General features: G+C 36.8%; 1 protein-coding gene across 1 annotated transcript in view; it reads right to left on the bottom strand.

Annotated features, from left to right (window-relative positions):
* Window positions 1-18,453, bottom strand: part of Ptprm (protein tyrosine phosphatase, receptor type, M) — an 819,406-nt gene that overhangs the window by 433,100 nt on the left and 367,853 nt on the right. Inside the window, exons 6-7 of the mRNA XM_013027176.1 lie at window positions 13,096-13,270; window positions 6,365-6,658 (exon numbers count right to left, since the gene is read on the bottom strand). Of these exons, the coding sequence (XP_012882630.1) occupies window positions 6,365-6,658; window positions 13,096-13,270 (469 nt within the window). The remainder of the gene's footprint in view (window positions 1-6,364; window positions 6,659-13,095; window positions 13,271-18,453) is intronic.

Raw genomic sequence — 18,453 nt, 5'->3', positions numbered from 1 at the left:
GTTGAAGTAATTTCAATTCTCTGAAGGTACCCAACTATGGCCAAACTGCAAAGCTAGAAAATAACTAAATATGTATATAAATCATTAAGCTAGCTCCTTATTGTAATTGTACTTAAAAAAATAACTCATAGAGGCAGAGAATTCTGTCATTTCTAATATACTTTTATAGTGAAGATCTGCCCTGACCTTGAAACCCACTGCTGCTGCAGTTAGGGCAGGTGTTGCTGCCTCTATTTAGAGGCAGATGTGGAACCAGAGGAGCTAAATGACAGAATCAAGCTCTCACGTATGGGGGCCTCTGCATGTACTTGGAACTAATTTTTAGAAGCATAAGAAGCCAGCATCTGGAAGTGAGCTACAGTATAATTCTTGTAAAAATCTACCAGGCAATGACAGTGCATCTCCAAGCTGCACAGAAATATCAATTCCACAGCACAGAGAGTAGCTAATAAGTGGGGATCTTGAAATATTAATGTAAGAAACTAAATGCAGTTTCAGAGGTGTAACCAAGATATAATACAGGCTGCAATGTAGCACATACATGGAAACCAAGCACTTGGTTAAAACAAATGGATCTTAAAGATGGGCAAGTGATGTCTGTCAAAAACTTAATACTGAGGGAGTAACAATGCTTGAAAGGAAACATACTTATATAACTGTACTTATATAGACGTACTCATATAACTGTAACCCCTCTGTACAGTATCTTTACAATAAAATATATATTAAAAAACTAATACTCAGCTGAAAGCAACTAATTCTATGAGCTTGGGATATAAAAAAAAAGTGGTCCTCAGATGTTAGGTTTGTTAGGAAGTTAATATTTAAAAGATCTGAGGTAATCAGGTTGCCAATGTCAGAAGCCTTGGAATTAAAATAATAAAAGATTTTAAAAAGTGTTTTATTTTGACATTTCATCTTAGTTAAGGCTCTCTATGCAGGTGCTATTTATTTGCTAGTGAAAGTTTTAAAATAAAGCTCTGTGATACATAAGACAAGGAATGCACAGAAAATAGACAGTGTTTTTAGAAGCACATTATCTGTCTGCAGGCTTATTCACCCATGGACACCAAGGCCTATGTCCTTAACTGCTGAATCCAGTTTTACCAGTCATTAACATGTGGCTTTAATCATGAAGTGTTATTCTAGCATAAAACCCAGGCAGCAAATCTCAGTCTAAGACAGACCTTCGAATTAATCTATGTAGCCATAATAAGAACTTAATCATGTTTCCACCTCTGCATGGATGTTTGAAAAGATCATCACAAACTACTAGTCTGCCAAGCAGTGCTTGATAACCCTGATTAGAAGCATTTATATAAAGATAAATTCAAAATGAAATTGGAGGTCTAGAGCACATAATATGTAATGAATCAATTATAGAAAGATCATATCAAAGCCAGGTGAGGGTGGCTCATGTCTATAGTCCTACCAACCCTGGTGGCTGAAATCTAAGGGCCGCAGTTCAAAGCCTGCCTGGGAAGAAAAATATGTGACACTCTATCTTCAATTAGCCAGAAAAATGGCAGTGGAAGCATGGCTCATGTGGTACAGCATAAGCTATGAATCACAAAAACGAGGAAGAAGATGAGGCCTTGAATTCAAGCCCCAATACCAGCATATATATACACACCCAAAGAATTTTCATATTGAAGAAATCTTCAAGTTCAACCAGATCTGTCATTTTGAATGTAAAAATCATCTTCTACAACATCAATTTTTCACTAATCAGCTCCAAATTCACTATTTATCACTTGGCTCCTGATCAATGTGCACAAGTATCCCACCTTAATTTTCCACGACTCCTCTTTGTTTGGGTAAAGTACACAACACAGCTGATAAAGATTGACTTCTCCTAGATACAAGCAGGACTGTGTTGTATCTCTTAAAATGCAGGGACCAGAAAAAATGTAATGATTGTAGGAATACAACCAGCACTGGAAGAATAAGGCTACCACCTCAATATTGACATTTTGTCTTTCTAGTACAACCAAAGATTATAATGGGGTATTCTTTTTTAGAGGGGAGGGGGAATGCAATATCCTTGCTCGAGTAATAAATAAAATACAAAATATTTAATTAGTTATTACAGAATCATGTTTATATCTTCTTTATGCTATGCTCAGTTTTATTGATCTGACTTGTTCACTAATACTTGTTCACTAATGGCTGTTTAAACCATGTGGGATAAGTTTACATTCATTTCTTCAACTTCCCATCCTATCAGATTCACTTCCATCTACAGCTGTCAAAAGACAAACCACTCCCAGGTTTATCAAATCCATGACCTGTTCTATATAAACACCATAAATATCATCCAACCATTTGAACAACAGTTGGGGACCCACCTGTATTTTCGTCTATAGCTTACAACATCTGTCTTCTCTCTTTTGTCCCTGATTTCCACAAGTCTGCCCATATCACCAGCAGCCATCAATGATCTTTTCTCAAAAGCCAGGTCAGTAAAATGAGCTGTATCTCTTCTTATAAGAAGTCTTCTTGCCGGGTGCAGGTGCCTCACACCTATAATCCTAGCTATTCAGGAGGCTGATGGTTCAAAGCCAGCCCAGGCAGCAAAGTCCATGAGACTCTTATCACCAATTAACCACCAGAAAACTGGAAGTGGCGATGTGGCTCAAGTGGTAGACAGCTAACCTTGAGCTGAAGAAATGAGGGACGGTGCCCAGTCCCAGAGTTCAAGCCCCATGACTGACAAAAAAAAAAGTCTTCTTGCCCTACCCCAACAACAGGCCTCCTTCTATGATTTCTAACTTTGGCTCTCTCATCTAATATATAATCCTCATTTGTCAAAGGCTGACTTGTTCAGTGGTAACTTTTGCTGAAACATCCAATGTTGGTGCTTGACAACAGGATTGTATGCAGTTGACAACCACCAGATAAACAAGAGTGCTTCATCACTAAGACCTCTTGTTCAGCTAAGGTCTAATTCTTTAAGGCATGGTGCTATCAGGCCTTTCATTTCTTCAAAGGGACTAACAATCTATTATAAAAATACTGCATCTCTAGGAACTATATCTTTCTACATAATTCAGTATTATCAAAGAGTTTGCTGAGAACATACACATGAATTATAATTGAGAACTATATAGTGCAATATATTAATAGCTGAAAGGTACAGGGACAAAATCAAGAGAAAAGGCAAAAATATGGAAAAAGAACAGGACTGGCAAAACTAAAAAGGTGGGGCTGCTAGTGACCATGATGATCCAGATCATACACATTTCCTCTCCAATGCGACAACAAAATCCTAACTTTCTCATAGAAAGAGGGTGAAGCTATGTTATCACCAGTCCCCAAACAGGACTCTCTGAAATAACACTGAAGTTCTCTCTTACAGAAGGTGCTTAGACGTGGATGGAAACTAATGGAGGGTTCAGTTCCCCATCTATAATATGAGAATCACAGGACAGATGCCTTGGAGGCTTCATGAGACACAAACAAGAAACTTGAAAGCAATTCTTATATTGTAAAATGACATAAGCAATCCTATGCAAAGCTATAACTGTATGAGAACACATGATATGATGATATAAAAATAATGAAAAGTACCTAGAATGCATGTATAAAATGGAACAATGAAGCTTGTTAAGACTGGTTTAAGCAGGGGAGAGAAGATTAAGGAGAGTGATAGTAGGGGTGAGTCTGATCAAAATTCATTGTATACATATATGATCATGTCAGACTGAAACCCTTCGTCAAACTGATGTATGCTAATAAGAGGATGGAATAAGTTAAAGAGAGTATTGAGTTAGTGAGCAGAAGAAGATGACATATTTAGAAAAGAGAGTAAAAAAAAGAACTAGAATTTCCTTTCTCCTCAAAGCCATTGAACAGGACTGTGGAAGCACCAATCTAGAAGAGTAGTTCTTATTACAGCATGAGGGTTCTAGAGACCAGGGTAGAGCCTGGGAAATTAGTGGATGATGTACAGCACACCCAAGGCAGAATCTGCTAAAATAGCCTATTACTGTATTCAATGAAGGAATCTCTGGAAATAAAAAAAAATATTTAAATCAATATCAATAACAACAAAGACAGACCTCTTGTGTCCATATCTTGGGGTTCATTTCTTATATGGACATATGTACATAGATTTTTTCAGCTTTTCAGCTCATCTGATAAGATTATCCTATATGCATACTAATTCTTACAAATAAGGGAAGACATGGGACCTAACTTTCTTTTGGACTGGCTTATTTCACTTAATATGATTTTTTCCAAGTCTTTCCATTTCCTAAAAAATGAGGAAGTGTCATTCTTTCTGAAGGAAGTATAGAATTCATATATATATATATATATATATATATATATCACATTTTCTTGATCTGCTCATCTACTGAGGGGCATATGGGTTGGTTCCATATCTTAGCTATGATGAATAATGCTGCAATAAACATAGTTGTGCTGGTAGCTTTAATATGGCCTTGTTTGTGATCGTTTGGGTAAATGCCCCAAAGTGGGATGTATTCCTTGCCTTACTCATGTAACTGTAATACCTCTGTATAGCATCTTTACAATAAAATAAAATAAAAAAACAAAATCTGAAAATCAAAAACTAAAACTAAACAATAAACCTTTTCCCTGCGTTAACCATTTTATTTTTTGGTGCCAATCCTGGAACTTGAATTCTAGGCCTGGGTACTATCCCTGAGCCTTTTCTGCTTAAGGCTGGCATTTTACTACTTTAGCCACAACTCAACTTTTGGCTTTTTGTGGTTAACTGAAGATCAGTCTCATGGAATTGTCTCCCCAGGCTGGCCTTGAACCATGATCCTCATATCTCAGCCTCCTGAGTAAATAGGACTACAAGAATGTGCAACTGGCACTTGGCTCTAACAAAAATCAGAACTGTCCCATGAGTACTTCACTTAATAGAAGCAGTACAATCTAAACTACAAAGACAAAAATGAAAGCATCTTCATTCTTCTATTATTACCAAATGGACAGTCTTCCTTCAGTTTTCTTTTTTTTTTCCTTCAGTTTTCATGGGGGGATTAGTTCCAATCCCTTGTAGATACAAATATTCCTGGATATATATTAAGTTTCCCTAATTCCTTATATAAAATTATATAGTGTCTGCACAACCCTCCACTCATCTTCAAATATGTAAGTGTATGACTATTCTCTAACTTACCCATAATGCCTAATACAATGCAAATGAAATGTAATGACAAGAAGAACATCTACACAAGTTCAGTATAGATATTTTTCCCCAAATACTTTCAATTTGAGGTTGGTTGAATTTATGGTTATGGAAACCCACAGACACCAAATGCCTGTAGTTTTAAAATTTTACAAAAAAACAAAAAACAAAAAACATTGACACTGATCTTTTTTTTGGGGGGGTGTCCAGTCGTGGGGCCTGAACTCTGGGGCTTGGGCGCTGTCCCTCAGCTCTTCAGCTCAAGGCTAGCGCTCTATCACTTGAGCCACAGTGCCACTTCCGGCTTTTTTCTTTTTGCTTATGTGGTGCTGAGGAAAGGAAACTCGGGCCTCATGCATGCAAGGCAAGCGCTCTACCACTGAGCCACCTTCCCAGCCCTGACACTGATCTTAATTCATCAAGCTTCATGGAATCTCTGACTCTCAGTACAGCACACAAATCAGTACAAGTACTCTTGATATGTATGGCAAAACAGAACTTTAGGAGCCAGTGTTGTTTGTCTACCTTAATCACAGTTCAGAAACAACCTGGAGACCTATAACAATTGTTTCCTTCATGTTCTGATTTTCCAGAAACCTTACATTTTACTCTGCATCAACCCTACTTTTTATTAAAACTGTAGAACAAGTTTAGCACAATAAGGACTTCCTAATCTAAGAATGTAAAGACTACACACATTCCACTGATCACTATTGTTCCAGTTCCCTATACTCTTCCAGTCACTGGCCAGCAGCCCTGTATCACCCATCCATTAGTAAAAGCACAGCGCTCAAAGCTTATGAGGAAATTTCTTGTTCAAAAACTCCTTGCCCCAGATTATAACACCATCAACTTTAAAATTAAGACAAAGGGGGAAGCCAAAGAGGGCCTAACCTTTGGGTAGACTTAATTCAATAGATAGTTGTTGAGATCTTTAGGGAGCATTCTAATATGGTTACATGGCACCCAAAACAAGGTGTAAATTAAGAACAGAAAAAGAGGTGGAGGTGAGCTAAGAGAGATTGTCTACAGGTTTCAAAGTTCATAAACTATTAGCTTACTGTTCTCAGGGACAAGGGAATTTTAATCCACATATAGGTTACTGACAGGGCTGAAGAAACATGAATGACTTTATGATCCCAATATTGTTGGCAAATGCCCAGAAAGACCATGTTTAGTGGAAGATTTCTTCATACTCACCAGCACACTTTGTCCTTGTCCTGAGAGCTGGTCCAGGAGATCCCGTGCCACCCTCTCCTGGTCTGGTGAGGAGTACACTAATCTCATATTCTGTATCTGGGTCAAGGTGCCCAATTTTGTAACTGGTGGAATCCACTGGCTGCCGGTCATTCCAGCTCCCACTCGCTGTGCAGTATTCCACCTCTCGGGCCACAATGGGCCCATCCCCATTGATGGAGTTGGCATTGAGCTGTATCCATAAGTAGGTTGCTCCCACCGAAGCAAGCTGAGGTGGGGCAATGGGAACTGGTGGTTCTGAAAGGTAAATTAGAGACACTTTTCAAACACTTTGTCTTTAGTTGGAAAAAAAAAAGCTAAATATGTGTCAATGATTATAAGGCATCAACATTAAAATATAAAGAATAAACTAATGAGAATGCTTTCTATCAGCTTAATAAGAATAAGCACAGTTGCTGACTGCTAGACATATGATCCAACAATTTATCTCCTAGATATATATCCAAAGGAAATGAAATCATGATGGCAAAAACACAGTTGATACAACTGGATGCCAGTGGTTCATGCTTATAATCTAGCTACTCAGGAGGCTGAGATCTGAAGATCACAGTTCTGAGCAGAAAAACTTGTGAGGCTCCTATCTCCAATTAATGACCAAAAAGTTCAAAATGGAGGTGTGGTTTAAGTGATAGAATGCCTTTAGCCTTTAGCAAAAAAAGTCATGTTAGAGTATATAGCTCTGAGTTCACACCCTAATACCCACATGTATGTGCACCTGCGTGTGCACACACATGCGCGCGCACAATACACAATCACAGTGCTCAATAATTTCACAAAATTCACAATTGTAAAAATAAATTGCCTTTAAAAACCTAACCTGAGCTGGGAAAATTTAGTCTCACCTACCTAGGGAGTTGAAATGGATTACTGGAGCCTATAAGAAATGTGCAACACAGAAAGACTAAGTCTCAAAACAAACAAACAAGAACCACAACATCACTTATTTAAGAAGATATTCCCCTAATCGCTGTAAGACCCAACACATTTTACTCAGCTACACAGGCTGGTGACTTACCAAGAAGTCATCAGTGAAAGCTGTCATGGTGGTGGTATTTAAACAGTAGCAAGCCATCACACTCCTTATTGAGAATCTTTTTAAAATCAAAGGTACTAGAATTTTCTGTTTATCATTGAGTTTTCTTATGTTTATACCCTAAAGATACTTTTAAAAAATATTACTGAAATTATAGCTTATCTCAGCATAAAGGTATTCTTGAGATGACTAAAAAAAAAAAAACACAGAAAAAACCCCTATGACAATAGGCTCATCTATCTGGAGGAGAACTGAACATTCTGGATAATAAAGTCTGCTACTGTTAATGTTCAGTGGACCTCTAGTAACGAGTCTTATTAAAGGTTTGAATAGAAAGAAAAGCTCTGAATCAAAGAACATACTATGCTCAGCTGGAAAATGTCTAAGAAATCAATAGCAAATTCTCTCTACAACCCAAGGAAGTATCTCTCACTATTCATAACCTGAGACTGACTCTTTCCATATCACTGACTAAGAAGGCAGAGAAGGCCCTGGCCCTTCTAATTATAAGTCCTTTTCCCACTCAATCAGTTAGATGCTAGTTGAATGGCCCTCCCAGCATTAAATAAAGATTAACTACATGCCAGTGTCCTTGTTAGTGGTCCCCTACATAAAAAACGAAGTCACTCTACAAAGTCACATGTTTATGCTTCAATGAGTCATCACATAAGAAAAACACATATCTGTTGGTTTTTCTCCAAAGTGTTTTCACAGGTAGTTTGTGTCTTTTGAGGAGTGTTTTTGTTCTTTTTCATTTTGCTTCTACAGATTCATGGAAAATAAAGCCTGCTCCAATCTATTACTGGCATATGAGTTGCTTGGGGTAACTCTTCTTTTTCCCAGGGAAGAAAGACATGGCCAATACAGCACAATCTTGTTTCCTGCTAACAAGACCTTAGGAAAGCTATTACCATCTGAGGCCTGCACCTAAGATGCTATCAGACATTTCCCAGACTAGCTAAGCAACTAGCAACATCCATTCTTTTGTTGGGTTGGGATATCTTTGTTCTTTTTTATGTTTAGTTGTGCTAAATTACATTGAATATGAAATAGCACATTAGAATAAGTCAAAAATAAGACATTAAATTTTTAATGGATTTCTTTTAAGGGATATAAATGTGATCTGAATGTACTAAACTATTGTTTCTATTGTTAAAGTTCGTGATGTAAGGAGTTCTGATTTAACTTACAATGATTTAACATTAATTTCTATCATTAGGAATTTCTCGAATCAGGACAAGAACCAGGACTTTTACAAAGGCATTTGCATAGCCATAAGGTGAAAAAGCCTTTAATTACTTTCAAGATACAAATGATAAGAGTTATTAAGTGCTATTCAAAACTAAGCAGCAAGGTCACAATGGGTCAAGTGTTTGAATTTTACCCCTCAGGACATTTTTACTTAGCATCCTAAAAAGACTTGACTTCATTGTACTTTTTGTCAGAGGACTATTTTCTATGTGTATTCCCCATGGAGAAAAGAACCTCAAAATCTAAATCAAATGATTCAGCAATAATCTGGAAACAACTCGAACAGACATTCCAAAGGATTTTTGGTTAATCAACGAAAGAATCAAGAAAAAAAAAGTAAGTCAATATTTAAATTTTTGCAATGAGTCATTCTGTGTCCTTGTTTCAACGTTTTGTTATTCCCTTTCCCCTTCCCAGATTAGACAAATGTATATACAAGATGCAGGGTACCACAATCAAGTACAGAGACAACAGGGCTATACCATAGGGGGAAGAATATACAGGAAACAAAAAAAAAAATCACATAGTACATTTAAAACAATTACAACAAAAACAGACCTCTTGTGTCCATATCTTGGGGTTCATTGCACTTAGCATCAATGATATGCACAGGACAGTACATTGGAAATGAACTTTACAGGGTGGGGAGTTGGGGTGGGATGGGGAAGAGTGTGGGAAGTGGGAGGTGGGGGAGGGAAGGGATAGTGGGACAACAACAATGGAAGGGGTAACAATGATCCACAAGTAATACGCTAATTGCCTTACTCATGTAACTATAATCCCTCTGTACAGCATCTTTACAATAAAATAAAAAAAATTAAAAGTATTTTTATGACAAAAAATATTTAAATTTTGAACAGAATGTCACAGAAGGAGGGCAGGAAGAGTGGCTGAAAAGAATAATAGCAATGCAAAATAGGATCTCATGTTTGTTTTTTAACTATTTGGGATTTAACGTGGGGCCTCATATTTGTATAAGCAAGGGGTCCACTTTTGCAGTCATGAACTCAGACATTTTGTTTTCTTCATTTTTTAGATAAGGTCTCATGCTATCTTTGTTCAAGAAGCTAGCACTGTGATCCTCTTTGCGTAGATCTACCACCAGAGTAGCTAAGATTCTGGACCTGTTGCCACCAGCTATCAAAAATGAGAACATTCACACACATATACAAACATATATAGACCAATCTTTAAGTAGATGGTAATGGCTGATACATATAGATCATCATCACATTTTAGTATATGGAATTTGAACACATGAAATATATTTTACAGAAGTAAAGGTTGATGTTAACACACACAAGCATATTTACATACATTGTAGAAATATTTGTACACTCTTGTCTTTTGGGGAGTGGACATCAAATCAGCATGTGATCTTAACAAAATTATAGGCTCCATGGAATTTAGCTTTTTCCATTTAAAAAATAGGAGCAGTACAAATATTACATGGCATATAAAAAACTGCTACATATACACAAGAGGCCTAAAAATGTTACTGTATACCTTAAGTTATTTTGCCTTAAAGAAATCATTCCATTCAACTCCAGTATGTTGTCACATTTTGCAAAAATGAAACATATATAAAAATAAGATGTAACAATTATAAATGAAGAAAAAAACAAAGTTCACATCTCACCCCTATTTGCATGCCAGCAATAGGGAAGATAAGCAAGGGTAGTAAGTGTTTATCAAGGAGCTAGAGAAATACTATGCTGTCCTAAGACAGGAAAATGTGCTGCACAAACATAACCAAGAACTTTGTTTTGGAAGACTAGAAATTTCTAGTTTGCTTATATATTAACACTTTTTTATTGTGAAAATACTGTACAGAGGGGTTACAATTACATGAGCAAGATAATGAGTACATTTCTTTTTTTTTTTTTTGTCGGCCGTGGGGCTTGAACTCTGGGCCTGGGTGCTGTCCCTCAGCTCTTCAGCTCAAGGTGAGCGCTCTACCACTTCCAATGAGTACATTTCTTATCAAGCATAGTAGCCTCCTCCTTTATAACGACTTGTACATCTCATTGTTGCAATGGGTCCACCTGTATCCCTATTTAAACAATTTGTTTTTCCCCTTCCCCTCCACAAATTATACCAACATCAAATACAGTGAAAGCAGGGGTTATACTGTGGGGGAGGGACATACAAGGCAACAAAGAAATAATATTATATAAATTAACATTTTTAAGGTGGTATTTTTGTTAATTTATTTATTAGTGGTCCTGGAATTTGAATTCAGGATTTGCACGTGGTAGGCAGCCATTCTACTAGAAATCCCAAAAACTTTTTGGAGGAAGCCTGGGCTGTCCTAGAACTGAAATTCTCTGTGTCTTGGCTGGAATAAAGGTACATGGCACAATACTGAGCTATGGACTGAGATGGGGTTCATATGCAATCCTCTCGAGATCAATGTTCTGAGTTACCAGAGTTCAGGCCGAGAACTGTGTCCAGCTCAAAGAGGTAATTTTTTAAAAAGAAACTATTACAACCGTATCAAATCTTTAGGTAGGCAAACTAGATCCAAGTTTCACAAAAGACAAAACACTTAGGAAACTAATGTGACAAAACCAATGATTCAAATACATATTTTAATGCACACTTCCCTACACTGACATTCATCATGCTGTAGTGAATATTTTTCCAGGGAAACCCACCACAAACTAATATTGTGTATCCTAAGTTGTATGTAACTATGCAGTTATCTTGTGCCAGAGCAAATGCCAAACCAGCTATAGCTTTCATAATATAAGCTGTGTCTTGAAGCTTCTCAGTGTGGTTGTGGCAGAAAAATGGAGAAACAATAGTGAAAAAAAGCATTTATTTATTCTTTCTCTATTGAACTCTTTTCAAATTTATTCTAGTGAACAGATGAAAATCACTTAAATAGCCAATAATGAGAAAATGTTGAAGTGAATTATAGTGAATTTACTTGACAAAATCAGAAGACAACACAGCTATATGGGAAAATATTCATATGAATCAGAAACAAATGAGGATATTAAAACTATGTACACTATAATCATAATTGATGAACAGCCATAAAACATTCAGAAGAAAATTCAATAAAATAATGATGATTCTCTTATTATCATCAATTGAACATTTTTTAAAAAGTATTTTTAATATTTTTTTTAATTCAGAAAGGTAGCTCTACTGTTCATTCTCAGATATTAACCACAGAGCTCTTTACCAAGTCAGATAGTAAAAAACATCTCTCCCTCCTTTCCTTTGTGGCCCTTTGTGGTATGCTTATTTTGCATACCATTTTAACTACCACAGGTGTGCTTTCCACAAGTGACTACTCTGACAGTCCCATTATTATTATTTCTCTTTTATTATAAACAAGAGAATAGATGCACAGAGAGCAAGCCCCTACCCTGTGCCCTCAAAGCTTATTCAGTCATTTGAACCCAATGTTCTTCCTGAAAAGAGGAATTTGCTGGTGAAAAGAAGAGTCCATCTTAAGATGAGCAATCTCACCATTTCTATATTTAAACTAATACAAAAGGAAAACTTAAAAATAAAGCACAGATATGGGTGGTGGGGCAGCTCAGTAGTAACAAATATGTAAAGCTGTGGCTTTCATCCTCAGTGTGTGTGTAGGTGTGTGTGCGTGTGCACACACACACACACACACACACACACACAGAGGCACTGTTCTGTTCTCTTAAAAGAAACAGAAATGATCTGCCACCATTGCCTTAAATGGCTTCATGGTACATCTGTAAGTCTCAATTATTCCATTTGGGACCCAAAATTGCCCAAGATGTTTGATAATAAAATTGTCTGCCCATTATAAAAAGGATTAAACCAGCTAAAGGAAACTTGCTTTCCCTCTCTCTTTTCCCTCATCTTCCACCTCCTTGAATATAATGACTCAATTTGCCAGTCAGGCAAAATATAGTAATAGAACCTAACGGGACATTATGAATGTTGAGACAGTATTATCAATATGGCTGGTATGATATAACGGAACATTTTTATACTGACACTGTTTCATTTTATTAACCACCCTGCTATCATAAACACCCTAGCCACTGAATATTTGCATTTTAAGTGATTTTCTATCAGTAAGAAATTTTTCATTCCTTAAAAAAATTTATAGCTTTTAATCTCTATATATAGAGCTGGCAGAAGACCTTGCCAAGAGCACATTCATTGCTTTATATGAAACTAAACCAACATAAATAACATGCATTTTTCAAAAATATTGCTCACATGCAAAATTTGTACTTAAAATGCAATCCATCAGTGTAGCCTATCATCAAACTACTGTGCTGAAACAGACAAGAATAAGCTTGAGCTTTAAACAAATAATAAACTAACCACCATCTAACATATCTATTTTCATAGACTATTTGGGGATATAAAAAAACACATTAAATACCTTTAACTACCAATTCTGCATAGTTTGATATCCCAACACCTCCTTCTGTGCGAATCATGCAGCGGTACTTCCCAGCATCTCGTTTAGTGGTATTCACCACATTAAATGAAGCTATGAATCTTCTGGAACTAGTCACCTTTATTTCCTTCAGTGGAGCATCTTGGACATCAATGCCCTATATCAATGGGATGGTGAAGACAAAAAAAGATGCAATATCAACTGTCATATCAAAACAGTAGGACACATGATGATGCATTATCAATGTCACGCTTGTCCATTTTGTTTGGCTGTTCATGGCTCCAGGAAAGTTGTTTTATTGGAACAGCTGGCCAATAATTGTAATTTTGCCCAGCATAACAGTTCTAAGATTGAGGGATGCAAAACCGAGTGTGCAGAAACGTCTTGCTTTTATCCTTTCAAGATATTAATCATGCTAAATTAGTTTAACAGCAGAAGAGAGAAATTAAGTATATAGAAAAAGCCTTTACTTTGCTCCCTATCAATGTCTGGTCTTTTCATAATATTTCTTTTTTTGGTAGGTCATGGGGCTTGAATTCTGGACCTGGGCTCTGTCCCTCAGCTTTTCAGTTTAAGGCGAGTGTTCTACCACTTGAGCCACTTCAGGCTTTCTGGTTGTTTACTGGAGATAAGAGTCTCATGGACTTTTCCTGCCCAAGCTGGCTTTGAACCATGATCCTCAGATCTCAGCCTCCTGAGTAGCTAGGATTACAGGTGTGAGTCACCCGCATCTGGCTTCATAATATTTTGTCTTATATTTTGTATGCAAGGATAGGAAACAAGATTAAGTCACCTACTGCTCTATTACTGATCTCAATTTATATGTGAAGAAATAAACAATTTGTCAAAAATAACATTAAGGCCAATGTGTGGCCCAAGTCTATAATACTAGCTACTGAGGAGATGAAGCTGTGGGATCAGTTTGAGGACAGTCAAGAAATAAAAGTTCATGAGAACAGTGTGAGTGGCTCAGGCCTGCAACACTAAATATTCAGAAGGCTGAGATCTGAGGACTGATGTTCAGAGCCACCCCAGGCAGACAAATCTATAAGCCTATTATTTCCAACTAAACAGCAAAAAGCTAGAACTGGTGGTATGGTTTAAGTGGTACAGCACCAGCCATGCGAAAAGTAGTTGAGTGAGAGAGAATGTGAGGCTTTGAGTCCAAACTCCAGCACCAACGTAAGCATGCAAGCAAAAGCATACACACATGCATACACATACACAAAACATTCATGAGATTATCCCAACCAATGACAGTAATGGTGGCACAACTCGTTATCCCAGCAACAGGGGAAACACACTAACTGGTTGCAGTGGTGAATATCTGTCATCCTTTCATACAGGGAAGCAAACAGGATCATAATCCAGCTCATCTGTGCATAAAACAAGATCCTATCTTAAAAAATAATACACAACAGGCTGATGAAGTGGATCAATTGATACCGTGTTTGCCCACCAAGCACAAACTCTAAGTTCAACCCAAAGCTTCAAAAAGCAAACAAACAAACAAAAAACAGCAAAATCTACATTGAGATTACTATATTACCAAAGACTAGATGTGGAGGACTAATCTAAACTTTATGGTGTTCTTCTCTGATGTACAAAAAGAAAACAGAAATTGATGTTCAATAAATACTACCTGGTGCTGAAATGTAACAGGAGAGCATTTCCCAGTACCACCTAAAGTTGATCCCAGTTCTAGAATGTTTTTTATCTTTTCTTATCCTTGAACTCTTAGAGTTACTCTTATCTGGAAACCCATGCTATGTTTGCAAGAGTTTAAAGCCACAAAAGAAGGCTACAGATGCCAGCTCTCTACATATTTTGCATTTAGTTGGAGAGGAGTTATGTATAACATGTTACTTGCATTTTAGGAGTAAACAATAGAGGTCAAAGCTAATAAGTGTCATTAAACACTACCACCTATTATTCAGTCTGCAATCGGTTTCTGGGCATCATTCATGGGTCTAGACACTAGGTTTCACAAGGGGGAACAAAAGGTAAATAGTTGTGGCATTTCCAGGTGTCATCTGGGGAATGCAAGCTTGAAATGAACACACAGTCACCAATGATAGCCTGTATGGGGAAGGGGAAGATCAGGTGGCTGGCAGAAGTCATACAGTGGACCTTATTGCTACAATAGGCATGGGAAGCCAGTTTGGATAAGTAACACATGAAGTGAGATTTGAAGGGTCAAGTGAAGCTAACCAGACAAAGGGGAAGGGAGGGAAAGGGCATTCTAGCCACAGGAAACAGTACAGGAGTCCCACGATGTTTAGAAAGTACTAGATAGAGTAAAGTTAGTAAGAGGAATTGGAAGAGGTGGACAAACCCCTGTGAATTCAGGCTGTGTTGAAATGCTTTTTATTTATAACTACAACAATGCCAGGCTACAAAAGAACAAAGAGCATCTACACTTTTCAGTGCTCTATATTATGCTAAGTCCTTTAAAAGCTTTTATCTGTAGTATTTTTATTCACAGCAGGTCCTTAAGGACTGGGGTTTAGGAGTTAGCCTGATCAGGGTGCCAAATCAAACTTGATTTTTTAAATGATTTACTTTCATAGGACCCTGCTTTCTTCATCTCAAAGAAGTGACTTTCAGAGCTGTTGTAAAAAATCAAAGATATTTGCAAGGACACTGGCATAACTGAGTGGCCCCACAAATCCCTACAGAGCTTTGGATGAAATGAACAATGAGTTCCAGGAAAAAGGCAGACAGGCTTTCAAACTATCACTTTTATTACCGACATGCCAAAAGACATTAACCTCTGGCTGAGGTGAGCAGAAACAATGGGTTTGTTAATACTGAAGCACAGAATTAAACAGACTCACCCACTAGTCACAAGCGGCATTAGAAAACCACAAAGGCCCTTCATATGGTTAGATGTTGCTGTAAAACTCACAGGATGGAAGAACAGGGCTTTCATAGGCAGTTAGCTCCCTGAAGAAGGGGCTGAGCTAGTCACGATTTACACTTCCTCCCAGGCAGTTCCTGCTTGGGCAGGGAGAAAGCAGGCAGAAGTGTTCCTCTACTACAGTTCCTGCCACATGTAAGGAAACATTAGAAGTGGGGAACCAAAGTTCCACTTACATTATCCTTAGTATTAAGTGTAAAGAAATATTTATAGCTTAAAAAGCCATAAATCATAATATGAAGTCCTATACACAGCTTATGTAAGTGTGAGATTTACTAAATTCCAGAAATTAGATCTAACAGCACCAAGAAGTTAAAAAAAACAATAACAATATTAGCTAATAGAAAGTTAAAAAAACCAATAACAATATTAGCTAATAGAAAGCATTCCTTTCTGCATTCCATAATCCAGTTTCTAATTCTCTCCATCTAAATAACCAAATACTGTCATGTAGTCTGACATTTACTCTTCTACAAAATTAAGTATTTCCTCAAACTGAAAAAAAAACACCTCAATTCTCCAATTGCTGAGGGGGTAAAATACTGAACCCTGAAGAAAGGCATATTGCATACTGATAAGTTCTTGTTTTGTTTCTTAAATGGCAACAACAAAGGAGTTAAGGGGACCATCTAACATTTATATTTACCTAATTGTGGCATTAACCCTGTAAGAATAGACTTTTAAGACAATCATATAATATTTTCTAATAGATGCATGTGCCAAAATAATTTTCAAGTATGCACTGCAGATCTCTTATAATAAGTTAAGTCTATGCTGAGCAAACCTCCCTTTTTGATTCATGCATACAATGGAGAAGCAGTACAAGGGAGCTGCCCTATCACACCACAAACTCTTCCTATGAAATACATAACCTCAGAAGAACAAGGGTACGAAACCCAAATTTATCAAATGAACTCTCTAGAAGGAGCTTTTCTTCTTTTGAGACATAATAGAAAAAAATGACAGAAAAGGAAAAGTTATAAAGGAAAGGGAACTATAATTTAGGATACTTACTATTTTACTTTTAAGCATATTATATTGAGTATAATCGGTCTCCTCTAGGAAACCACAAGGTATTCATGTCATGGGCTTAATTTTCCATACTTAATTAACCAGGTACACTACATAGATGCCCAAAGAACTTCTTGATGTTGATAAAGGAAGCCTCAGTGGAAAAGAATAAATATGTGTGTATGTATATATATGCATATTTATGTATGTTTGCATGTATGTTTTGTGTTCTCTTCGTTTTGTTGTGCTAAAATAAAACCCAGGCAAAAACTTCCCCACTAATCTACACAAGTTTAACCTTATTCTAATTCTTTAAAATGGACAATACATACATTTTTGAGTTTCTGGGCATGCACCATTCAGCAACTTTGCTCAAACTCATCATAATTGTTCCAGAAAATGGGCCCTAAAGATGTCTATACTCTCGTCTTTAAAACCTGTGACTATTACCTTCCATGAAATATATATATATATATATATATAGAGAGAGAGAGAGAGAGAGAGAGAGAGAGAGAGAGAGAGAGATGTGAACCTGGGGATGGGAAGATTATAATGCACTACTTGGGTGACCAGTATCACAAGGGGTCTTAAAGAGGGAAGACAGGACAATCAAATATGGAAGGAGGAGATGTAATGACAGAAGCACAAATAGAGTGATGCTCACAGAAGATGCCACAAGGGACCAAGGGCCAAGAAATAAAGGGAGAAGCTAGAAAAGGAAAGGAACAGATCTTCCCCCTGGAACTCCTTGCTGTCCCCTTATCTAAGTCTTGTGAGCTCCAGAAGTTAATGAAGCTGCTAATTTGGAGTAATTTGTTACAGCAGCAATTTGACAATAATATAACCATCTGACTAATGAAAGACCTGTGACTTTTTGAAGGTGTGCAGTCACCATATTTTCTAATTTGTCAGAACTACATAACAATTATTTCAGGTTGTATTGGAACCTTATTCACTAGCAAGAATTCAATTGAAAAGCTTCTACTGCAACCAAATCTAAAGAACAAAGTAGGAGAACTGACACTTTTCAATTTCAAAATTTAGTAAAAAGCAACAGTAATAAAAGGAAGTACAGCATTGACACAAGGCTGGATATAAACCAATGGAATAGTTTTTTTGCAGAATGATATTATTCTATTAGACAGTACTTTTAAATCAAATAAATAGTAATTTCCCTGTTGTATTTTGAGCAACTATACTGACCCCGTCTACACAACAAGGATATTCCTTGAAATTCTATTTTCTGTAGCTATCATTAGTTATTGAAATTGAATACACAAAACTAAATAAGATTAAGTGTGCTTAAATAAGAGAAGTACTTGTAGTATTATAAAAATATATACTCAGAATTAGAGACACATGCTAATATTTAAATATCTATAAGATTAATCATTTAGATTGGTGTAAAT

The sequence above is a fragment of the Dipodomys ordii genome, unplaced genomic scaffold (assembly GCF_000151885.1).
Source record: "Dipodomys ordii isolate 6190 unplaced genomic scaffold, Dord_2.0 Scaffold100, whole genome shotgun sequence".
Lineage (NCBI taxonomy): Eukaryota > Metazoa > Chordata > Mammalia > Rodentia > Heteromyidae > Dipodomys > Dipodomys ordii.
The sequence above is the reverse complement of the archived record's forward strand: the minus strand, read 5'-3'. Positions and strand labels throughout refer to the sequence as shown.